At 36.4% G+C, this 25,689-nt stretch overlaps 1 protein-coding gene across 3 annotated transcripts in view; it reads right to left on the reverse strand.

Annotated features, from left to right (window-relative positions):
* Positions 1 to 692: 692 nt before the first annotated feature.
* Positions 693 to 25,689, reverse strand: part of PDS5B (PDS5 cohesin associated factor B) — a 101,529-nt gene continuing 76,532 nt past the window's right edge. The window contains exons 25-35 of one of the 3 annotated variants that reach the window (XM_077173803.1): positions 22,352 to 22,556; positions 18,103 to 18,217; positions 17,618 to 17,750; positions 16,708 to 16,827; positions 16,317 to 16,379; positions 13,971 to 14,116; positions 11,788 to 11,887; positions 7,892 to 8,334; positions 7,699 to 7,800; positions 4,662 to 4,803; positions 693 to 3,835 (exon numbers count right to left, since the gene is read on the reverse strand). In XM_077173803.1, the coding sequence (XP_077029918.1) occupies positions 3,800 to 3,835; positions 4,662 to 4,803; positions 7,699 to 7,800; positions 7,892 to 8,334; positions 11,788 to 11,887; positions 13,971 to 14,116; positions 16,317 to 16,379; positions 16,708 to 16,827; positions 17,618 to 17,750; positions 18,103 to 18,217; positions 22,352 to 22,556 (1,605 nt within the window). In that variant the 3' untranslated portion in view covers positions 693 to 3,799. Of the gene's footprint in view, positions 3,836 to 4,661; positions 4,804 to 7,698; positions 7,801 to 7,891; positions 8,335 to 11,781; positions 11,888 to 13,970; positions 14,117 to 16,316; positions 16,380 to 16,707; positions 16,828 to 17,617; positions 17,751 to 18,102; positions 18,218 to 22,351; positions 22,557 to 25,689 lie in introns of all 3 variants that reach the window. The other 2 variants (XM_054627851.2, XM_077173804.1) reach the window with 2 other exon arrangements.

Genomic DNA, 25,689 nt, shown 5'->3' on the forward strand with positions numbered 1-25,689 from the left:
GCAGATTCTTCTACTCCTCCTGATGGATGACTGGTCTTGGTCAAGTGAATTTTATCATTTTGGTCATTATATAACCATCAGAGTAGCAGGATGGCCATCTAGAACTCTTCTTAGTCATGTGTGTTTGCAGATATGAGCCTTGATCAAACACAGTGGCATACCTGAATGTGTCTCTTTAAAAAAGTATTTGTAAAATATGTACTGCACCTGCTTGGATGAGGCAGAGATGGATCCAGCTCTACACTATATATATTTAAACACAGGCAAGTCTGTAAAATTATTCCATCCACAAACTCAGAATTTTGCTTATTGCTGGTGTCCTGTTTTAAGATCCTCGTATCCTCTGTGTGCACAACTGTGAGAATATTCAAACAACGTTCTTGGATTTGTACTTGTATTTGCACAGGACGACTGCATTTAAGAATTAACCCCACACAGTGACAGGAATAAGTATGAATGATAAGTAAACTTGCAGGATCCAAAACCTACTGTGTGCATTCACAAAAGCAGATTTGGATAATCTGTCAAAACCTACACATGCAAAAAAAAGCAGCAAGGAAACTGCACACACCCCTCTCATGTTTGGTGGTGCCTTTCCTAGAGTATCAGATGACAAATGCTATGCCAGAATAATGTATTTAGGATTCAAGACTTAAGTTTTTTGCAAGTTACTCACAAACTGAGCATATTCATTTTTGGTGAAAATGTCTTTAATATTAGTATCTTTTTGTAAACTAGTATTTTTGTTCACAGAGATCCAAATGTCAAAACAGCAAGTGTCAAAATATTTGAAAAGGGGTTCAATTTTGCTAGAAAATAAAGTCAATTGGCAGAGTCAAGTATAGTTAATACAGGATTCTGATTATCTGAGGTGAAACAGGTATAGTCACATTAGAACTTTCAAACACTTTCATGTTTCCTTCCTATTAGTGAGTTAGCTAGCCCTAAATATTCATTACCTCAGTCTGTGACAGGTAAAAAACCACCATGCTTCTGGAATCAGTGAATTATTTTTAAACACTAGTATAAAGATTAAAATCCCTGTTTGGATTTTGCACATGAACTATAGATCACTGAAAGTTTCCTGTTGCACTGCAGCAAAAAAAGGAAATGTAACAAAATATTTATTTGCTGCAAAGTACAGCAAGATACTTTGGTAATCTCACAAAAATGTCATACTGGAACTTGTTACAGTGAGTTCAATTTGATCTTTTAATGTAATACAGTACATTTTTATAAACTTAACATTATCATTGCAGAAGAGCATGCTAACTGAATGTTAGCAATTTATCTTTTATACATAATTATAATCTACTGTAGCTATGTACGCAGATCTCAAAATGTTAGTACATAAAATATTCATTTTCTTTATATGAGATGAGAATGAACTTAGAAGAGGTTTGAATACAAGAATGACATATTTGCTGTGCCTATTTCTCAAGAAATAATGATTTACACATTATTACCCAAGAAATCAACAGTTAAATTGCAAAACTATAGTTTAAATTTACAATAAACATTATGATCAGTAATGGTGCATCAATATTCCATGAAGTTTAACCTAACCATGTTTATGCACATAAAGCCTCAAGAGTCTGCAGCAGTTTCAGCATTACTTTTTCATATTTTTGTATAAAATTGACTTAAGGTACATCTTCCATAAATGTTTTCAGTGCAATTCTGTCAAAGAGGAAAATACAAAGCTAGCTTTCAATCATTTTATACCATAAAAAACCCTCAACAACTTGCATTTGCACTGCTGAAGCATAAGTAAGCCAGTTCTGTTGTGCCAACTATTTCAAAGTCAATTCACATCAACCATAAACTGCCTTTCTAGTCAGCATTTCCCCCACATCTATAGGTATAAATGTTGAAAAGCTGAATACTGGAAGAGGGGGAAAGTTAAGATGAGGCAGAATAATCTAATTGTTCATAATACTTTTTCCTAGTGGTACCAAAAAAAATGAATAATGAAAAAAATTCTAAGGGTTGCTTGTTTTATTAGTGATCTTACAGTTTGGAAATTGGTGAATTTGTGGTATTATCCTTTCCTATAATCTTTACAGGCAACCTTGCAACAATAACTTATTTATTGATGGATTATGTGAAAATGCTCCATTATTCAATGAAATAAAATTTTCTTAGGTTAGAAATTTACTTTCCATGTGTTGTCAACTGTAGGGAACCAGAGGGAGAACAGCACCTGAAATTATGATGTGTGCTTGACTAAGCAGAGTATAGTAAGTGATATATTTTGGTTCAAAGACAGTTTGTAAACTGGTAAACTGTATACAGGATACTGCTCTATGTATTTTGTTTCTTTTGTTGGTTTTTTTTTTACAGATAATAACTAAAAAAAAAAAACCAAAAACCAAAACCAAAACAAAACCTAAAAAACTCCAAACAAAACAAACAAAAAAAAAAAAAAAAAAACCAACACAAACCAACCTCTCTCTATTGTAGCACAAAATAAAAATGAAGCTTCATTCAAATCTTGAATACCTTGACCGTAATAATTGACAGCTGGTTATTCAACAAAAAAATTAGCTCTTCATACCAAAAAAATTTGGCTCAAAAAACAAAAACAAAACAGAAAGGTACAATAAACTCTCAATAAAAGGATCTCTCATGAGGCAACCTACCATATACTACTGCTAGATACGAGTTTCAAAAAAAACATTACATCCCATTTTCAGCACATTTTTCATAAACATGCAACTTCACTATAAAATACAAAACACTTGGCTCTCAAGAACAGCTTTATAAAGACACACTGCATCAATAAAATTTCTCTTTGTGATTAACTTTACATTGTAATAAGAACTGTATTTTCACTAATGTTTATATATCAGATTTCATATTATAATGTAGTAATAATTTGCTCTTTGTGAACATCATGTTCAGAAGGAAATATCTATACACATTAACATACTAGACTATTAAAAACTCAGTTACAGAATTTTATTGATACAGTAGATTAATAAAAACTGATAGGGGAAGATAAAATGGGTAGGGTATTCAGTACATTATTTAATAACACACTTTTAAAATTAAAGTATTTTAAATCCTTTTTGAATTTTCAATGCCACTACAAGTCCAGAAAAGTCTGGCATCAATACTGAGGTGTAAAACAAAACTTCTTTCCAAATTTGCATCTCTTGTATTATTCTATCCAATATTGTTCAACTGTAAAAGAAAGTAATTTAGCACCTCTGATGATAGGTAGGTGCCTGAAGGTAAACACACTAGGTTATATTCATGAAGGAAACAAAGACTGTTTTTTCTTCTTCTTCTTCTCCTCGACAAATAGTGGCAAAAGAATGTGGCACTATTTGTTCAACTGACTTGTTTTTCACAGTTAAATGTCAACAAGAGTACAAATACGAACACTGACAGCTATTGCTTGAGATCAATTTTCAACAAACTCTGTTCTTTTTTTAAATCAATCGATCCAATAAACAGTGGGGTACTGTCAGTTTAAAGCCGCAGATAAAAGCTATACAAGCACTTTATAAGTCAGAAACATTAAAAAAAGAACTATTTACAGTTTTCTTCTTTAGTTCATATGTCTACAAAGCCAGCGCACATTACACTTCACAAAAATCCACAGTTAATGATATCAACATGTGTGTGGCTAAAGCTTGTGACCTAGGGACTGCAAATGCAGGGGCAGTAAAATAGGTTTTGTCTTCTCTTCAGCAACCCCATTTGTGCACTAACAGCTTCATTCAGTCTCAAGCTTTATATTAAAAGCATTCTTCAAAGCTTTCACCTGGAAGGCTGGTAACTACATGCTCACTCATCGCCTTTCCCTTTTGGAAGTTCTGCGACGGACCTATTTGGAGAAAAGATTTTAAACATTTTTTACAGAAAAAAATTTGAAAAATTCAAGAACAAATACATTTTATAATGGAAAAAATGCTCAGGCTCACTCAATAATGTTTGAGAATCCATATGCAGTGTCATTCATTACTCATTTGGTCACAAGTACAAGTCTCAGTCAATGACCAACTTCATTTACTGCGCCTGCACCCTTAATGGAATTCACAACAATGCAGGTTCCTTTCTCAGGGTTTTCATACCACCCTCAGATGCTCCAACCATCCGATTTATCCAAAAGTGTGAAGGCATTCTCAGTTTTAGTGTGACTACTAACAATGCCAATGTATTTGTATGAAATAAAGATAGAAGTGAACTCATTTTAACATATGCTGGTAAGAGGAAGAGATCAGTTTAGGATTCTGTTCCAAGACTCCATGCTTATTTTCCAGTACTATTCATTCTGTGTGTCTGTTTTGTATGAAGAAGCTTTATTCGTTATTAAAATCTAGATGAGAAGAATTGCAGGAGTTACCTGGAAAATAATTCCCATTAGATGCTACACAATTCTGGCATACAGATAGGAAAAGCTATACAGGACAGAAACTTCAAGATACTTGATAAAAAATTGTATTTTCTAAGAAATGCAGCTTCTCTAGGAAACTACAGTGCAGCTCCACTACACAACAGTGGCAGCTGACAACCACCCCATTCATTTTAAAGGAGGAAGGTTAAGTTCTAAAAACAAGAAATCATTCTAAGAAGAGAGGCCATTGTCTGATCATCAATACACAGAGAACACCACAAAGACTAACAAAGAAAAGCTCAGCCATTTCTCTTACGCTGATTGTGGAAACTTCCTCTTCTTCCATTACTTCTTCCTGGGGAATATCATCACTGACAGGTGAGCCACTCTGAAACACGTCCATCTCTTCACTGGATTCATTCTCTTTACTGGCTGCTTGTTTGGAACGCCCTGCACGGCTACAATGAGAAGAAAAATAAAGATTAGCTTCACAGCACCTGTACATCTGCAATACGTATGTATAAACTGTATAACAGAGCAAACATTCTAGTTCACAAAAACAGCATCCTTACCATTTCATGTTATATAATGCTGCTGTCTTTTACACCTGTCTAGTTCATCCATGCACAGAACTGAAGTGAAACTAGGAGGCTGGACAACACCATTTGAAAACAAAATTGTTCCACAACAGAGGCCCAGGAGCACAAAGCTGAACAATTTTGCCTCTACAGACTTGGCAGATTTTTCTCTCCAGTGCCATGATACAGGCCAAAATAGGTTGACACAACACTAACCAGTGAACAGGAAAAGCCAAACAGCCAGAGACTGAATATTGTTTGTTAGTTTTCTCTCTATTCAATTTCATGAACAGATGTACTGTACTTCTCCAAGACTTCTTACACAACAAATCTGAATAGCTGCATCTATGTTTCTTCAGACCTAGAAGAACCCATATTGCTACCCATGAAATTAACACCTAAAACACAAATCGTCCAAGCTATCTTAGGGATAACCAGTGTAACCAGGATAATCAAGAACAATCAGTCAACAATATCTTAAACTGTCTGTGTTGGTTATGGGATTTGTGCCACAAGCAGAAAGCACCCATTTGCTTAAAAGGAGAATTAGCCAACACTCCTTGCCTTTAAAAAAAGCCAACTACAAATGTATCCAAAACTCCACAGTTGCACCTACAATACAGTAGCACAATTCAGAATCAAATTACTGAATCATCCCATTTACTGCAGGTGAAGTCTTGCTGCACCCAAAGTTGGTGATGTTTTGATTGAAATGAAACTAGAAACTCAGTTCCAGGCACACAACAGACAGACTTCAATCTCCAGTGGGGGCACAGATCCAAAACAATTGTACTCTGATGCTATCACATTGTGAAAGTGGTAGGAATTTTCAATCCTGAGAACCACTAAAATTCAGACAAAATAAAATCTCTCAATTGCATAGCAATTATAGCATTTCCAAACCAACCAACTTGCCATCCCTTAACACAAATTAGCCCAACTCAAGTCCTCCAAGACTGGTAGAAGCAATGGAATTGAAAAGGAAGCAGTAGAATGATTCACAAGCTAGGTTCTTCCTTTCATATATCACAAAAATATGCCTGTTCACATGTGCTAATTGGTAACCCAATTTGCTATCAGAAATAGGTTATACACTACCACCCACAGGATACATTATCACCTCATACACAAAATCCCAAATTCTTATGCCAAATCCACTCCCAAAAAGCACAGAAAGCTTTAAGCATTTGGTGTAAATATATTTATCTTGCAGCACACAATGCTGGCTCAGTCTATCAACTTCCTTCAGTGAAAACTGATGTAGATGAGGGAGAAAGGCTTAACTACAATGCACTTTGAAGACTGAGAAATGGCTACTGTCTCACTTTTTCTTGCAGATTTGGAAAAAGAACAGTCAAAATATGGGTTGTCTGATAAAACAAACAAACATAACCCCATTTTTATTTTTTAAATGAAATCTAGAGTAGATCCAACAACTTTGAACCCTGACAGCTGACAGGAGCACTGTACATCCACGTGAAGGAGAGCTATGCTTGTTACTGATCGTGGGTAGTGATACAGTTTACTGTCAGCTTAAAATGGAGTAAAGAAACATACCAACTTCACAGAGAAAAGTTATTTAAATATTTAAAAAAAGGCATGTTTGACAAACACCACATAGCACATCAGTGCTATAATAACTTGTATAATAACTTGTTGGTTTGTCTTCCCTGCATGGCAGTAGCAGTTTCCAGCTCTTGTTCTACCACACGTGTGGTAGTGACTTCTGGAGTAAGCAGCCAGTGTTGGTCCTGTGTTTCTGGTTCCAGAGTAAAGGAGAAGCACAGGTCTGACCTGAGGCAGGGAAACTGGAAAGGTCAGGATGTATTGCATGCAATATGCCAGATCATGTGATCCGGAGCGAGCCCAGAATTTGAAATGAGGGCACAAGCTTGTTCAGGCAAGGTTCTCCTGTAGGGAAGATCCCTGGTTTAAGGCAAGTCAGTACACTACACTTCCAGAGGAAGAGCGATGTGATGCTAAGCCCAGAAGCCAGAAAGACAACAGAGATATACAACAGTGTCAGACAGTAGATGTCCCCAAATAGTGCCCCAAGGAATTTATATCAGGTTTTAGAAAAGTAAATATTCTCCATGAGCTGCAGTTTGAGACAAGTGGTGAAATAACCCCTTGTGCACCTCTGCTTACATATATTATCTATACATGGACAGAAAAGTACAGATACCTGTATTTTCCTCTAGCAGGCACAAAAAAAATGAAACTAGCCAACGACAAGTTTACCTTCATTTGGGAACTTAATCCACTTCAGAATTTTCAGAAGCTACTACCCTTCACTGATCACAACACATCTTTTCCACATGAAAATTATTTAAGTGGATAGTAAGAAGGCCACAAATTAGAAAGCGAACATTAATTTAAGGAGAATCAGCATAAACTTAATTCTCCACAATTCTGTTTCACCATAGTAACAATTTGATTTTTCCCCGCTATCCGAAAAAAACAAGGCCACTTTCCTCTCCCTTAAGTCCTAATAAAGCCCTATCTTCAAGGCCTCTGTATGCTTTATTGACTTTTCTCCTGAAAAAAACAAAGCTACACACATGCTACCTGAGCACATTAAAATTATTTACAGCCTCCTGCTCTGTTGTGAGATGCCCTAGGAGAAGCAGCTAAGGAAAACATTTTAGCAATAACAATAGCAATTTATTTTCTTAACTGTCAACTACAGCATTCCAAAGTATTTTCAGTAAAGGTTTGCTTGGGGGCACAGAGGCATTATTTAATTTTCACTAAACACAGATTTAGAGGACTTACACTTTTTTTTGCTGTGCTGGTGGTGTTTGTGATGACCTTCCTCGTCTTTTCTGTGGCGTAGACTGTGCTGATTCAACTGTACTAGTTTCAGATGGTTCTGCTCTGTTTTGAGGAAGACCCAAATTGCAAAGCATCAAATTATAACTAATGTCCAAAGATAAAAAACACACAGCTTACAAGAAGATGGACTTACCTCTGCTGTGTTCTTTTTGATGTCCTGTTTTGCCTGCCTTTTGGTTTTTGTTCAATATTTTCAGTTTGCCTTTCCTCCTCCTCCTCCTCCTCTTCCACTGCAGCTGCTGGCGGTTGTTTTTTTTTGCTCCTTTTTGATGACTTTGCCACTGGTTCTTCCTTTGGTGTTGCCCCATTATTTGTCCTGGTAGGGCGTCCTCTTCTCCCTTTCTTTGGTGGACTGTTCTGTTCATCCTCACTTTCTATCACATCTTCTTTTAGCCTTTTTTCCTCTTGCCATTGTGTTTCATCAGCTTCTGATACAACTGCAGGTCTCTTCCTTCCCCGTTGACTACCTCTAAGCTTCTGCTCTTGACCCACTTTATTCAGGTCATCTATGCTTAGCTTTTCTTCTGAATCTGTGATAGTGGCTTTCTTTCTTCCTCTAGGCTTCTCCATCTCTGACTGAAAAGGCAAGATTGCACCATTAAATTAAAAAATTAAACTGCCATATTAACAGTCACATTTAGAAGCTTCCTCCAACAAGACAGTCTTCAAAGTACACAAGCTGTCTCAGATTGTTTACCATATACATTTCAAAAACATTTGCAAAAATATAAACACACACCTACATATAAAATACCAGACAATGGGGAAAGATTATTTGAAAGATGAGTAGTTAAAACCCTGAAGTACCCTTCATTTGTATCCTCTGCTGTGTCCAACACAGTAGGACAGAACATCCATAACTGCATTTCTATCTAACAGGAAAACATAAAGATAGAGAAGATGGGAATTGCCAACTTGTGCCTTCAGCTCTTGTTGTGAGCTGCAGGGTGCTTATGCCTGGCTCCTGTGCTGGCACTGGCAAGGCACTAACACAGAAGACAGTGGCAACCATAGACTTTACAACCATAGAAGGAAGCACAGGAATTAGTGGTAGCTGCCAAGTCACTATTGTCAGAGCTGTACCAACATTTGCTCTGAGCAGCAAAACAACCCTTAAACACTCAAGCCTTAAAACAAACAGTTTGGGTCAGAAGGGACCTCTGAAGATCCTCTCATTCCAACCACCCTGCATGGGCAGGGACACCTTTCACTAGACCAGGTTGTTCAAAGCCCCATCCAACCTGGCCCTGAACATCTCCAATGACAGGGCATCCACAACTCATCTGGACAACCTGTTCCAGTGTCCCACCACCCTCACTGTAAACAATCCCTTTCTTGTGTCCAATCAAAACATCATCTCTCTCAGTTTAAGACTGCTCCCCCCTATCTCATTACTACAGGACAAGTCAAAAGTCTCTCTCCATCTTTTTTACATGCCCCTGTCGTATTGGAAAGCTGCAATAAGGTCTTCCAAGAGCCTTCTCTGCTTCAAGCTAAACAATCCCAAGTCTCCCAGCCTTTCCTCTTAGCAGAGGTGTTCCAGCCCTCTGATCATTCTTGTGGCATTTCTCTGGGTCTGCTCTAACAGCTCCATGTCTGTCTTATAATGGGGACCTAGAGCTGGACACAGCACTCCAGATGAGTGTCCCAAGAGACATCAAGAATCGCCTCCTTGCCCCCACTGGCCAATCTCCTTTTGATGAGGCTCACAGCCCAGGACACAGTTGGCTTTTTGGGCTGTGAACACACATGGCTGGCTCATGTCTCGTTTCTCATACATGACTGACCCTGAGAGTCCTTCTCTGCAGGGCTGCTCTCAATCCCTTCATCCCTCAGCCTATATGGATACTGAGGATTGCCTGGAGCCAGGTGCAGGACATTGTACTTGGAGCTCTTGAACCTCCTGATGTTCCCCTGGGCCCAATCCTCAAACCTGTCAAGGTTCCACTGGATGGCAGCCCTTTCCTCTAACATAGCAGCAAAGGCAGAATCCCTTCTGAATCATAAGGTTTGAAAACATATTCATAGAAACTATTCCTTTTTCTCTCCATGCTCTAGTTCTCTAAAGAGCACAGTAAAGAGCCATAGACAGTGCAAAGATTTCAGTAAGCAGCTGCTAGGGCAATATTGCCCCAACCAACCCTCAGAAAAATAAAAGCAGAAAATATTACCCATCCACCATTTCATGGGTGACTCTTTCATCTCACATCATGAAATTTTCCAAAAGTCCAAATATTTACACTTTCTGTTTCATACCAATGTTTGTTTCATAGTAACACTACTGTATTTCAATGCATTTATTAGTATTTACCACATTGAAATTTCATCTACATAATCAGAGATACATCATTTAAAACCTGAATGAAGATTTTTTTCCCTGTACATCTGCCTTGTGACATAAGATACAGGTCAGCTTACATACTCATTCATGTTTCCACTTTAACCAAAAACTTTTTTCAAGAAAAGCAGAAAGAAAATCTAGGAAGGATATGAGGGTAAAAAGGAAAAGAAATTGAAGGACAAAAAATTACCCTAGAAGAAAATAAGAAAAATGTTTGAACAATGATGACATCTCCTGTCAGTTCATTTCTTCAGTGACATTCTCGTTATTCCCCACTTTATTTGCTTTTGCAGATGCACATCTGTCACTGCAGCTCCTTTTAGCCAGTAAGTAACTGCTGCCAATTTTCAAAGTAAAATTTCTCCCAGTGTTCCACAACCTTAGAACTAAGATGTTAATCTGTTAATCTAAGGTGTTAATCTAGACAAATATCCTGAAGAGCGATACCTTTAGAACATGGACCTTCTGCTACCCAATGAAAATCCTGCTTCTCAGGTAATCCTTGCTGTAATCTGCTCCCCATCTCCAAAAATCCAAAAATGAGTTCTGAATCCACCATCTTGAGCAACTTACTGATAGATTTGAAGTGGAATGATGCTCTCAAAAGTATTCAAGACACTGACCTGTATTTGCTTGATAACTGAGCTTTCTCAGTAGTTACCATTTCAACTAATGCTTCTAAACATGAAATGCATGCCAGGAGCTGTCTGGACTCTCAGACTTTAGGGTTTACAGAACTGTTTTGTGGGTTTTTTTGACAAGAGATTCCAGATTTTTCTTATTTAGTTATAAACTGGTTTGCTTTTCCCATAGTATATTATAGTTATTTATATTTCAAGACAACCACAAGTTCAGGAATTTTTACTAGTCAGTGGCTTATGTCCCAACCAACCTAGAAAAATGCACCAGAATGACATAATGAGAGAAAAGAGAAATATCAGAGACAGTAAAAAGAAATAAAGCAGCGGTGACATCAGATACAGGACATTTTTAATGCAGCCTAGAAAATCCAATTCTAGCAAATCTGATCTTATTACTTTCTCATGCATATCCCAAATACTACAAAATTTACAGACTGTCAACTGCTATTAAGGCACAAAGAAGTGGAACTTACTAGTGGTAAGGGAAATTCTTACTATTTTATCTGACCTGCTTTTAGAATTACAATACAATTATTATTTTCTTCTGTGGTTTATTTTTCTGTATTCTGATACAGGTATAAATACTGCTTAAGGTAATATTTAGCCAGCTTGCAAATTCTTTTACATATTAAAGTACTACATCTGAGTGAAATGTTTTATATCCTCATTAGGAACCTAGGAACCTTTCTTATTACTAAACTACAAATATATATATATATATATATATATATATATATATATATATATATATATATATATATCCATTAGTAAGAATCAGTAAGGATACTACCACTCTACCACTCTCCAAAGCCTCTGTAACCTCAGGGACATGATTTTGTGGTGGACTTCACCCTTCCAAGTTAATGGTTGGACTTGATGACCTTTAAAGGTCTTTTGCAACCTATATGATTCTATGAGAAACAGAACCTCTTTTTTCATTGTATTTTCATATCTAACTCTAAACACATTTTCCAGTAGTTTCATGTTTCAACATATTTTTTAATTATCTCAAATATCATCACATTAATCTTAACAGCTCACCCTTACAAGATCAGAGTCGTCCCTTTTGTCAGTTTTCTTTCCTGGTAAGGGTGAAGCCAGTGTGAATTCTTCATTTTCACTGTGGTCCATTTCAGTACTGTCAAGCCTAGGATGAATAAATATATATTTCCCTCATTGTTATAATACATTGGGCAATCATTAAAAAAATACTAAGGACAACAATTTTCATTAAAAAAATCTATTAATAAACCAAGAACAATTTGGCAGAAGGAACCTTTCACTGTGGGTACTATAGATATCAAGTGTCACAAGCCACATCCTTTAAGTCTCAAGACAAATGTTTGGAGCAAAACCACGTTCAATTTTCTTTTTTCACTGGGAAAGATAAGCAGTCTTTTTAAACAGAAGAGTGTGAGTTGCAAGAGATTTGTTTGCATACAATATACTTTCCTATAGCCATCAAAGATTCCCACAGACAGACCAGCCAAAGAACACACATCTTCCTATGGTGAGGTTTAGGCAATAAAACAGGAATTCAAATTTCCCTCTGCTTTTTGCAGCAGCAATTTCATTTTTATTTCAGTTTCTACAAATGTAAGTGTGGACAATAATGCCTCCTGCATATGTAAAACACTGAGACCCACAGATAAAAGGTAATGCACAGAAGCCAATGCACAAGTCATTTAATTTCATCTGCAGAAGCAAGATTTTTAAATACCAGTGCATGCTTTTTAATGAAAAGAAATACGCTACGTGTGGAAATGAAAAGTGGTATTGAAACACACAAACTCAACTCCCTGGTCTGGGCACTGCATAGTGAGTGAAAGATGTTCTGTCACTCCTACAGATGTACAATCTGTATTAACTGGGATGTAATGAGAAGCTTAGGTTATATACATCCTCTCAAAAGATGCAAATCTGCCTGTACATATTCAGACAGACTAAACTGGAAATATCGTGCATCCTGAATCCTTCCCATCTCTTCTCTTTGTCTTTGGCATCTCCACCCAAAACACTAATCCCATAAACTTAAGTGAACTGGAGAGACCGGGAAATGACAGAACATGTTAGGCTGTGAGCGCAGCATTTTTTAAAATTTGATCTCAGATTCGTTTTGCTGGATACAAAGAAGAATCTGGACTCCTAGAACCTGTCATTAGCCAGTAATACAGTGCAGCATGTGAACCTGCATGACATGTATGAAATAAGCCTTTCTGCAGCCTTTCTGCAGTGGAGAAATATTTCTTGTAAAACACTGCACTACATTTAAAATTAATATTATATATTGAATAGTCACAGCAGTACCAAATGAGAAGTCTTAAATTCAAACATAACATTTCCTAAGTCTTGAAAGAATGTGAAACAGTAGAAAGAATACAAATAGTGGAGGCTATACAATCTCTCACTGTCCACAAAAAAAAACCCCAAAAAAAACTAGTGACAATATGACTTTCAGTTAAAAGAAAAAAATGAACATAAGGTACATAAACTGATGAATAACCTACAAAACTGGCACAAAATAAGCCATAATTTTAAAGACACATAACTAGAAGATGACATATAGCATTACAGTGCACTCACCTCTCCATCACTAAGCTAACCTAAAATCCAAAAATATTTGTCTGCAAAGTCCAGCAAAGTGCAGGACTCGAAGAGGAAGTCATGCAGGACCACTACAATGGTCTACCAGTCCTTCCTGGGTGGGATGTGTTTGTAGCATTACAGCCAGGTTCCCAGGGACTGCAGCTGTGTGTACACACACACACACACACACCTACACACCCACACCTGTGTACATATATATGTGTGGGGGGATATAGCTATCTACCTAAAACACACTGCAAAAAACCCCAAACCTGCCCTCAAAAAATTTAAAATATATGAGGCTTTCCTTTTCTCCTTCAGCCAGTTCTGGATGTAATTTGATTCTGGGGTTTGGGGGTTTTTTGTTTTGTTTTGGGGGTGGTTTTTGTTATTTTTTTGTTCTTGTTTGTTTTTTGGTGGGTTTTTGTTTGGTTGGTTTTTGTTGTTTTGGGTTTTTCTAAGAAAATTTATTTCTGGAGTTACAAAGGCATATTCATGGTTTCAGTTATACCAATGCGGTACTGTAACTTTACTTCAATGTAAGATAAAAGAATTCTGTCTTTTACTTAGAAAATATTATAGAAGTATTCAAAGTTTCCATTACAAATATTTGAAATATCAAAGATCCTTTGTTGTCTACCAACCTCCCTTTGATCCTTCCCGGAGAGCTTGGATTTGAACTGCTGCTGGCATTGCTTACAGTTTCCATTCGTGAAGATTTGGATTGAGACTGCTTGCCTGCTGACGAAAGAGGCTTATTAACTGCTCCAAGAACATTGGCTGCTTTGGGCTGAAACCAAAAATATATTTCCTTTATTTTAAGCTACACGTTCAGATATTGTTAACATGTACTATGCTTAAAATAGTCACAGATTTCACTTTCTGCAATCATTATGTTAATTTTAACACAAAGTGATAAACATTTTCATATGAAGGCTACAACAGACACCAGAAGGAAGCTGAGGGAGCTGCAATCAAATAAGTAGCTGCCACCAAAGCTGGTATTCTTCTCTCTAGCCTTGGATTCTGTCCTCCTCTCATTGGAAGTGCTGTGTGTTCACTGGACCATGCAGTGAAGCAGTGCATCACTTTGTGTGCCATTTGCTTTCTGCTGATTTATCTACCTGAACCAGCTCCCCATCCGCATCAGAAAAGCACCTGGCCCAGCAAAGCAGAAATAGCAGCACAAGGGCCCTTTCAGCAAAGGAGACATTACTGGCAACCATATTAGTCTCAACTGGGAATAAATGAGTATCTCAAAAGCCAAATGCTGTGGAGAAAATTCTGATACTTCTTGCACAGATTTAAAAATGTTAGGCTTTTATTAAGTGCCACAATTTCCAGACACTGGTGAGCTTCAGGTTATTAATTTAACTGGATTATCTTTCAGACCTGCCAACCGCCTCCAGCTCATACTAACTTTTGAGAGAGCTGAAAGAGTTCAATTATTCCTAAAGAGAATGCCAAACACCCATGTACAAAAATTTTGAGTTAAAGACCATTCCCTGCATCTCTCATTATCCATCTTCTCCTTCAATATTAGATTCTAACTATGTCTGCAGTTAGTGACAGCTACAAAAAGTTCAACATGCATATCATATCAGCCTTGGGTGTTTCTTTTTTCAGAGCTACAGACCATGGAAGTTCTGGTTATACTTTTATAGCCAGAGGGAATTTTACACTTAAAAAGATTCATTCTGCACAGAGCACAAAAAAAAATAGCATATGCTTTCCAAAAATAAACCTTGGAGAATTAAATCCAGTTTAACAATTTACTTCTATTAGTTTAGAACTAAATGTTAATCAGTGTATGCTGAAAGAGCTCAAAAGCAAAGAGATTTTCAAATTCACACCAAAATGGATTTTCTTCTGAGGAGGGACTAAGAGGGCCTGCACAAAGAGCTCCTCCCTTCCACAGAATCTACACTCAAAGCCTTCCTGCCCTCATTGTTATCTGCTTATATCCACTCCACTAACATTTACCCAAGCCAGTCTGCCACTTGCAAAAATAAGACCACCCAGACCAACTTTCATTTCATGCTCTTCCCATGACAGTGAAGAAACTGAAAATGTTTGTGGTCAAATACACCTCTCCTGTTACAAAGTGTCAAAACAACACAAGAAGAGCTAGAATACTCAGCACTAGAAATATAAAATAATATAAAAGTTAAATAAGGATTCAAAAGAGTTTCAATGATGATCTATTCCAATCCATAGATGTTGACTTTCAATTTCTCAAAGAGAAATCTGCTTCATTTCCTAGCTTGTGCTCCTCCTTTATTATTAAGTTACTATCTGACAGTTAATGCTTCATTAGCAAAGTTAAGAGTAATGAAGATTTCTTTCTTTCACAAGGTAACAGGATGCATTAATCCAGATGAAAAGCACAGTTTGTCGCTTCCTTTACCAGATATTAATTTTATCCTAAAGAGTACCTGGGTTTAGTTTTAGTGAAGAAAGAACACAGCCATTTAATAGAATGCATATTCTGAAGGAGCAAATTAACAAAACTATAGAACAGTCAGTTATCTTGTAAGGTACTGTAAAATGGTATTCAGCTTTGCCAAACATTAATGATGTGACTTTTAAAATTATTTCTGTTAGAGTTTTCCACAGCTGCCACTTTGTATGCAACATTGTAGTCTTCTGCAGTCTAAAAAGGTTAACCATTTTGTCAACTTGACAAATATTATGGGTTATATTGGGGTGGTTTGGGATCCTCTCCTTCTAAAGGCAACAGGCTTTGCCTATTGTGGCCACCACCTAGTATAGACAGCATCAGTTTTCCTTTTACCCATCTCTTTCTCTATACCTAGAAACAATTGGTTCTCTTAAACATAGCGATTAATTAATTACATGCTAGTTTTCTTCAAAAAACAAAACAATCAAAAAAACCCACAAAGAAAGCAAACAAAACTGTCACTCCAAATATAAAGACAAACCAGAACACAAACATAGCACTAAACCTCAACCCCCCATACCACACCTACCTTTCCAGGGGTGAAAAAAGACTTCATTTCCGGAGGAAGATAATTTTTGGTGTTACTGAAATTCTGTAAAAAAAGGGGGTGGGGGCAATTACAGCAATAATCAGCAAACAAGAGATAAACATTCTGGAGCTTGTACTGAAAGATTTAATTTACATCATTTATGCTTTTGATTTTTTAAACTAGAACAGTAATATGGGAGTAGGGGGGAAGAGAAATTCTTGTGTGCACATATATTTATTTATGAAAACATATACATACATACATTTTAAACTACAATGTAAGAGGGAGAAGTCTGAAGTTACAAGAAATATTTAAGAAAAACAACTGTGAATTACAACTAGCAAATATTTAAACAGACTTATCTCAAGAAAAATTAAATGCCAAAGTATACCTTGTCAGGTTGAGTAAAATATCTGGCTGGAAGCACAGGGTCTTTAGGGGATTCCAAACTGTATGTTGTACTCTTTGACATAATGATATTCATTGCTACATCACAGACTGTATATAGTTTCTGTAAATAATAAAATTTAAAAACCAGTCCATTGAAAATCTTGAAAAAAGACAGTGTATCTTTCATGCACAGGACCACAAGAAATCACAGTTCAAAAGCAATCATAAATATTTAACACTAGCCTGCATCTTAAACAGTGTCTCTCAGGATACTGAAATACAGATGGTAAAAGCAAAAGCATTGTGAGTCCAACAATTGAAGACTGATGGTTTTCATGGTCTTCCCACACTTAAGAGTAATGCTTGCCATAGTTTCTAAGGCAAAATTAATCAAATGAGCACACACATCCCACCCACCCACTCCCCAAAACACATTTCTGTGGGAAAAGCCGAAAAGTGACAAATCTGGACATGTGATGCTAAAACCACAAAAAAAAAGTTTGATACATGCACTACACAATACCACTGATTTCTAATGTATTCTAATGTATTTTTCTTCCTCTATTAAATTTACTTTTGCACTTTAGAAATGGAATACTAAAAAGCACTTTAGTGGATGATTTAAGTAGTAAATTTTATAGTTTGGATCTATTTAAAGTTAGTGTTTAGTAATCTTACTGAGACAGAAACAGAGTAATGGAAAACATTACAACTCCCTTGCAAATGTGCAAGAATTACTGAAGCACAAGAAAATGACTATCTAAACTAAAATAAATATAATCATTACAGTAAATATGTTTTCATACATACAATTCTATTGAAAGACATTTTCAAGTTGGTGTATAAACAAAAAGCAAGTCCTTCACATTAGCAGGCCAGAATCAAATTTTCAATCAAAAAGTATCACCTACTTCATTCATTTTTTGATCATCTGGTCCTTGAGCATCCTTAGTCTGTTTGATATTTTCTACCATTTTTCTGATAAAGGCATGACTGTTGTTTTCATTTTTAGCCATTAATATTTCCAGTATGAACCACAGGCACCTAGAGGAGAAATACAGTATCCCACATGAACCAAAGTACAAAAGAAATTCCTTTAAAAAGCACATCTGAGAACATGATTAAGTCCAGCTTTTACTAGTATTATGAATTTGAACTAGTCTAACTCAGAGAAAACAGTTCTTTTGCAAAAATGAAATGAAGATGAGCAGAAGGTGAAAGGTTCCTTATATAAAATATCACAGAGTGCTAAAAAAGCACCTATAGTATTTCTCTCAATATTTTACAGAAGTTACTGGCATCATTATGCACACTGGACTGTGTAACAGAGTACAGCAATTAATTAAAATTCCACTTAGAATAAAGTTAGAAATAACACTATTAAAAGTGGTCTTACTCTTTAATATCCTTGAGTTGTTCAATGTCCTGGACTTTGACATAATCTGGGTCATGAGCTAGAAGATGGATAGTATAAGGAACAACATACTCTGGTAGAAGTGACAACAGTTTCTCTGAAAAGAAGAAGAAAGATGCATAAAAAAACTACATACCAAGAAGTATGCTTTTCTACCAAGGAGGAGAGGGCAAATCTTGAGGTCAGCATGCATTAAGGTATAAACACATGTGGGCCTATCATTTCTCTATGATGTTTCATTTCATGGCTGCTGTGCACATGTTTCATGCATGCAACAATTAAGATTTTAAGTATCTCTCACTCAGGGCTGCTTGTTTTCTAGCTACCTTGAGATACAGCTCCAGTTACCTCCTACTCCCAATCCTTTCCTCAGTTCAAAGCCTGTATTCTGAAGGACTTTGAAAAGCAGACATGAGGATGGATCACAAAATCCATGTTGACTGCAAGAAGTGAGATCAGCACAACTACAGGATAAGTCACAACTATTTCTTTGGACATTGCCGTGTGAAGCCTTGCTCTCAAGAGAACAAAGGCTTTCTGCAGGGATTTCACAGTCAAATTGCCACAATATCTCTTTCCAGAGGAGTGGGAGGTCACATGAAAGCTGTAACAAAGTAGTAGTGCACTGAGTTTGAAAGGCTCAATCCCACCTAAACAGAGCAGCACAACTCTATTGTGACATTCAAAGCATTCAAAATATTTTCTAGCATTCTGAGACTTTTGGAATCCCGAGCAGGTCTACAAGAAAGTCTTTCCTCCATCGTGACAGTCTGAAGGCCTATCTCCCTTGGGGATTCAAAAAGGAAGGGTTGTTGCCAATGGCCTTCTCAGAGTTATGATCACAAAATACACTTCCTGTAAGATAACGAACTCCCTGACCCAACCAACACCATGCAGCATGAACTCCAGCACCTCAGAGATCACCTCCCCAGGGGCATGGACAAGTTGTGCACCAAAAGTAAAAAAAAAAAAAAAAAACATTTTTCAGCAAACATCCACGCTGCTGACTTTAGCCTGATGCCTGAGTGAAGTAGGAGGACACACAGCACACCTAAGTTACTAAACCTGCAGCCTGTGCAACAGGCAAGACAATGGTCAAAAGAAGGCATCCTGGAATTCCATGCATATGGCTATGGCACAAGCATCTGATCTTTAGTGCTTGTGGCAAATGCAATATCGTAGTATTGACATGGCTTGAATGTACATGTGAAGGGAAGAGGGAAATTCCCAGCTGCGCTTTTGAAAAGTCATATTTTGTGATAGTAAGTGCATGACCAAGTCTGGAAAATCTTCTTTCAGTAAATTTTACCTATACAATATTCAGTTATGAATAAGTCCAAACATCTGTAAATCATTATATACACTAATATGATTTGAAAACTATTTAAAAATACATTAGAAGACTAACAGTGAGTAAATGAGTAATTTGCTTGACATATGAGCATATGCTTGAGAAATATTGTGTGCATCAAACAAAATACACCATTATTGCAGACTTTACAAAACTAACAAAGTAATTGCCATGCATACATCAAGTCTTAACCTATACCCTTTCTTAGAGATCTGTATAAATCAGGGTAATGCACAGTCTACAAAAAATATATATAATTTATAAAATCACCCAATGTAGAGTGATTTTCAAGCCATATTTATGTAATTGAAATCCAGTATATTTTGCAAAGCAGTTTTTAGTGTGTTTCAATTGACACTGCACTATTAACTTTAAAAACAGCCTTCTTCTTTTCAAGCACTGTCCTGCATTTTAGCCAGCAGCTGTTCACATTACTAAACAAAAAAATAAAGATAGCAGGGAAGGAAAAGAATATAATTAAAACTTCAGAACACTAGCAAAATTGGCTTGTCTTAGATATGCCCCAAACAAACCAAACCACTATTATTTGTACTAATTAGCAACTTCAATAGAATGCTAATCAAGAGTTCATAAACTCAGTTTTTCAGTAACTTCCTGCCTTGGACCATTTCTCATATAACTATAACAATAATTCCAACTGGGTCTGGAAAATAAAATGAACTAGTTCCCGACAAAACAGGGAAAGAAAAAGTATTGATACATATTATATTTAACCCTGTCATGACAAAAATCAGTAGGGAAAATAAAATAGAACTTTCATCTCTAATGAAAGAAGACCCTACCTGAAAGATAGGGTGGCTTTCCTACCAGCACATAAAACTACAATGTGCCAAAACCCTTCACAAGAGTCCTTTATGAGCTTTTAGGAAGAACACTTGTTTAAAAAAATTAGTCTTTACTCTTGTAATTTTTCTGCTTACTGTCTTTCAAGTAAAAGCTCATCATGAGAACATAAAAATTCCTATGCAAGACACATCTCTACCCAGATGAAACTAGTAGAAGATACACAATCAAAATAAGTCTCTTCTTGAGTGGCTTCAACTCTGAATAGAATTTAGAGAATTTAAGAGGGCTGAGAATAATTCCTGCCAGCCTATAAAAGGCCAGTGTGGAAGGAAGAAGTGTTTTACTGTTGGGTACTAGTCCTTAGAAAGTTTTCCTCAGGCAGGGTAAACAGAAATTTACCATATTTTCAACAAAAGCTGAAATCCCCCCAAAATATCCAACAGATATCCTCGTCACCTGTATGAAGTTTTTAAGACAAAACATATCACAAAATCACACCTTTATAGATTCAGACAAATAAGTGGAATAAGCAAAGATGCAGATTTCCAAAGGAGGTACTGCCATCATTACCACCCTGAGTTACTGCATGGTCAGCACAGAGAGTGGCAGAGAGAGACACACATTTAAATATTGTGTTATTTCCAGAAATGAGCTTTGGCTGAACTGCTGCAATATGGATATTTTAGGATACAAACAGTTCAAGACATTCTATTTGCTGAAAGCTCAGACTGGTAAATCTGAATGGCACGAAGTTAAGATTGCAATCCTCAAAAAATCCTGCAATCTATATTTAATCCAGACTCCCCATGCATTATAGCATATGTCAAATCAAAGGCATCATGCAATTATTTCAGCAAGAAAATAATTTATCAGGTGCACTTTGAGGTCCTACTGGATAAAGAAAAGCACAAACACCTAGGTTCCTCTTAATTTCTTCCACAGATTTTTGACAGTAACTTTGCAGCATCTATTTCAAACACATGATAATTCTTATGCTTTCTGTCTACACAATTAATAAAAAGAGATTTCAACTTTCAAGAGTAATAGTCTTAAAATTACTTAGAGGTGTTTGTTCAATTTATTTTTTCTTTTTTACATGTTACTGAGTGGGAGAAAAGTACCACTTTTTTCTTTAACTCTAATTAATGATGCATTAAGTATTTGTCTGTAGACTTGTTCTCTGATCAGAGTCTAAGAGGACTGAGAAAGGCTGACTGACAAAACTAATATAAAGTGATTCATAAACACAGAAGGAAGTCAGTTATCTAACAGCATCTCTGACATGAGATTCACAAAACAGGTCTGGTTTAGGCTAAAAGGATGAAAAAATCCCCTTCATTTCACAAAAGTCAAATCATCAGTAATCTTTCAAATAAATAAAACTTTCAAAATCTCTCATTCAAAAATGCTATAGCTCTTCATAAAGGCCTACTTTTTCCTATGACCCTGTACCAGCATGTAATAGTGTATGTCTGTAGCTTTAAGTCAAAAGGACTGACTTAATAAAAGAAAAATAGCTGACATGAGTCCATAATAACTTCCAAAGCATTCTCACGATCAACCACTGGCACTGAGAAGAAAGAATTGCATCAACTCATCCTGAAGTGCCAACAAATATAGCCCTTTGCAGGAATAACACAAGATCCTACTCAATACAGCAGTGCAAGGACAGTCTATTTAGTACAGCATTTATGTAATAAAGTTACTTATTAGTAATTGCTGAAGTAAAATTAATCATCGTCACTTCACTTAGAACATTATTAACATTATTACATTCAAATAGTACACATAATTGCCTTGGAAAATTACTTCACTTCCAATATATTTAGGCATAAGCATTTGCACAGTTTTTAACAGAACTCAAAGACCTCAGCAGTGCCTGTTTAAAAAAAAAATCAAAATAAAATCTGGACAGAAGAAGACCTGAAAATTTTCACTTTTCATTAGATACCTCCAAATCAATTTTACAGTGGTTCTGTGTATAAAAACAGACAACTATCAATGTTTTCAGTCAACTCACATTTATATTTGAACTACACCACTTGTAGCAAAAAGTGACTTCTATTCTCTTACCACTAACTGCTGCATGTTGCTTCAGATATTCCCTTCTGACATTTATGTTCTTCACAAGGCACTGCCTAGCATGAGCTCTTCTCTCTTTCACGGGATCTTTTGCACACAGTGCACAAATAGCCATATATTCTAGTGGCAGCCGTAGTCTAGAAAGGCCTTTGTGAAGTTTCTGAGCAAATATTTGTCTCACTTGGTAACATTCATCCTATAAAAAAAAAAGGCAAAACCAAAAAAGATAACTGTAAACTTTTCTTAAAGCAATATAAATTGTAAAATAAAGCATGGAAGCTCAAGTAAATATGCTAAAACCAATTAGACCTTGAAGCCACTGAAACATAGGAATTGCAAGAATTTTTTTTAATGCCAAATCAGAGCAATTTAATTGAATTAATCAGCTGAAGCTTGCTTTAAGCTCAGAAGAAGAGCTAAGGTTCAAAAATTGTGCAGGAAGGTATCACACTCAGGACTCAAGGCCTAATTTAGCATAGCAGTAAGGCATGGAGTTACTGAAATTGTTCACAGTTGGGTCACTTGCTTTGTAAAGCCAATGTTAAAGATCTGCACAAAAACATTTTATCCACCAGTAACCACCACCCTGTCAATTTTGCTGCTATGATTTCACACATTTTCATCAAGATGTTAATATTAAAAACTGAATAAAATTCAACAGAATTAACAGATAGGGTGAAACACCAAAGAGCATTTCCATTATACTGTGGAAACCTATGCACTACAATTGACCATGGAGGAGAATGATCTGTGTTTAACAGCTGCCAAACAACACGAAGTAAAACATTATGAAGGCAGCAAATGTAGTTCTACAGCTTATTAAGCAATGTGTTCCCAGAAAAGGCATGAAGTTTAAATTTTTTTTGTATGAAAATAACCTATATATACCATTTAAGACATGACAAACCATTTCCCAACACAGGACAAGGAAGCTTAACAGAAACGTGTAGAAAAGACTTTGAAGAAAACATACAGAAAAGCTTAAGGTAAACAAGGTCACCAAAATAGCTTGGCACATTTAACCTGCCAATAAAAGGTCAAGAGGAAAGATTTATCTCTAAATACATAGAAAAAATGTTAACAGGAGTAAGCAGCTATTTTAGTCAAATGGCAGCTTTGAAGTCAGAAAGGATTGAAGAGCCAACTGGAAGTGCAGGGCCAAAACCTAACCACTGGAAATACTGGCTCTGCAAAATTTGCAAATGGCATCTAATGAGATCACATATTAAATAAAACAATGTTCCCTCTGCCTCCACCAAAAATGAAATTGAGAAGAAACTTTTTTCAATCGAGCCCCATTTTCTCCTTTCTGTGCTTAAAGCAGTATTCCCTCTCTGTGGACTGAAGCTGTGAAACACCTGCTGCAGCCAGAGTTGAAGTAACCCAAGCCCACAAACCCAAACCATGAGATCTGCTCATCATCTCTTGTCTCCTTACAGCAAATCCACCCCCACAGGAGGCTAAGATAGAACCCTCCTTTCCCTACCCAGTATCACCTAAGTCTAAAGCCTTTAGGAAGCTCAAAAGAGATGGATGTCTAATTGCTGTTCCAGCAGGGAAACGTCTTTGTCTCCACGGACAAGGGAAGTACAGTTGGTTGCTACTGATGGTATTGTGTGGCCAATTGGAATGACTACAACTCCTTTATTTTTTAATATTGGGAATAACCTTAAATTTGACTCAGTTCTTACACTAAGAAGGAGACAAAACTTAACTAAGGTACGCTATTTTTTAACAGCATTCGCAAACTCCATAAATGAATCCAATTTTATATATCTACACCTCTGAATTTAATGCAAATTCATCAGAAGTTCACCATTTAAAAGCATTTAAAAATACATATTTGCAAAACATCAGACACAGCTCTGATTCCTCAATTACACCATCTTGAATTAACAAAGAAAACTGAAAAAGCTTTAGGATTGTTTTAAACAAACGAAACTTATGCAATCCACAACACTTATTCTAAATACAATTAAATTGTATTTTCAACAGCAAAGCTTATCAGATCTTAAATCTGATCTTAAGCCTTGTTAAACACTGAAGTACTATCCTCAATTACTTTTCACTGTCTCTCAATATGAAGCTCTGTTGACATCAAAATTAGTTCTGGAGATCACAGAAGTCAGCTGCTGGTAAGCTTATAAGACTGGCCAAACACATATGCAACTTATTTTACAATTACTAAAACCACATGCATTTCACCATAATAATGCCCCTGTTTACCAGTGCCACTTTCACATAGCAATTAGTGACAAAATTTAATTATGCGTTCTGCACTCTAGTCATTACACATTACAAAATGGCAGCATCAGACAGAAAAAAAAAGTGCCAGCACAGAACCTCAGCAGAACCTGTGCAACCATCACAAGCCTTAAAAAGTAAGATCTTTCCTGTTGTTTAATCTGTTTTCTGATCTGCCCACTTAGAGAATCTTTGCTGTGAATTAAATAACACAAAACTAGAATTAGCCTTGATGTCACGTGATTTGTGGCTGGACTAAAAAGTGTTAATAACAAAAAAACTTTCAGAGTATTCAATATCTACCATCAAGAAATAGATTCTAATACTAACCACTCTAAGCATTAACATGTATGTATACATATCTGCACATGCCAAATCTCAAAAAAAACCCAAACAGTACCCCTTATAAGTGAAAAAATCATTAAAGCTATTACAGCTACTCTGCATCTGAGCATCTCCACTGAGAAAGCAAGAAAGGAAATTGGAGAAGGCCTGAAAAACGCCTACAAAAGTTATTTATATAAGTATTCAAAATCCATTAAGAGATGCAGTGAAAATGAAAGGCAGAATTCCTGACCTGACAGAGCTTACAATCTAAATTCTAGAAAACAATGTACAAAGTCACGAAAGGCAAAGAAATGTCAATAAATGAAGAAGGAAAAGTGACAGAAATGATACCGCAAAGGAACAGATTCTCCTGGAAGCAATGACAAAGCATACGGATACCCACAGGGAGGGGATTACAGATACCCTACATGGCTTTACAAAGGACAAACCATGCCTGACTGGTCTAACCTTTTACAATGAAGTCAATGTGCAAATGGATAAGGGATGAGCAATTGATGTCACCCACCTGGATTTCTATAAGGGCTTTGACACAGCTATACACAACATTGTTGTCTCTAAATTGGAGCAATATGGGTTTCAGAGATGGACTACTCAAATGATAAGAAACTGGCTGGATGGCCATGTCCAAAGGATTGCAGTCAAAAAAAAAATCAATGTCCAAATGGAGATCAGTAACAACTGGTGTGCTCAGGGGGGAATACTGGGACAGGGATTGTTCATCTTTGTTAATTACACAG

The sequence above is a fragment of the Agelaius phoeniceus genome, chromosome 2, assembly GCF_051311805.1.
Source record: "Agelaius phoeniceus isolate bAgePho1 chromosome 2, bAgePho1.hap1, whole genome shotgun sequence".
Lineage (NCBI taxonomy): Eukaryota > Metazoa > Chordata > Aves > Passeriformes > Icteridae > Agelaius > Agelaius phoeniceus.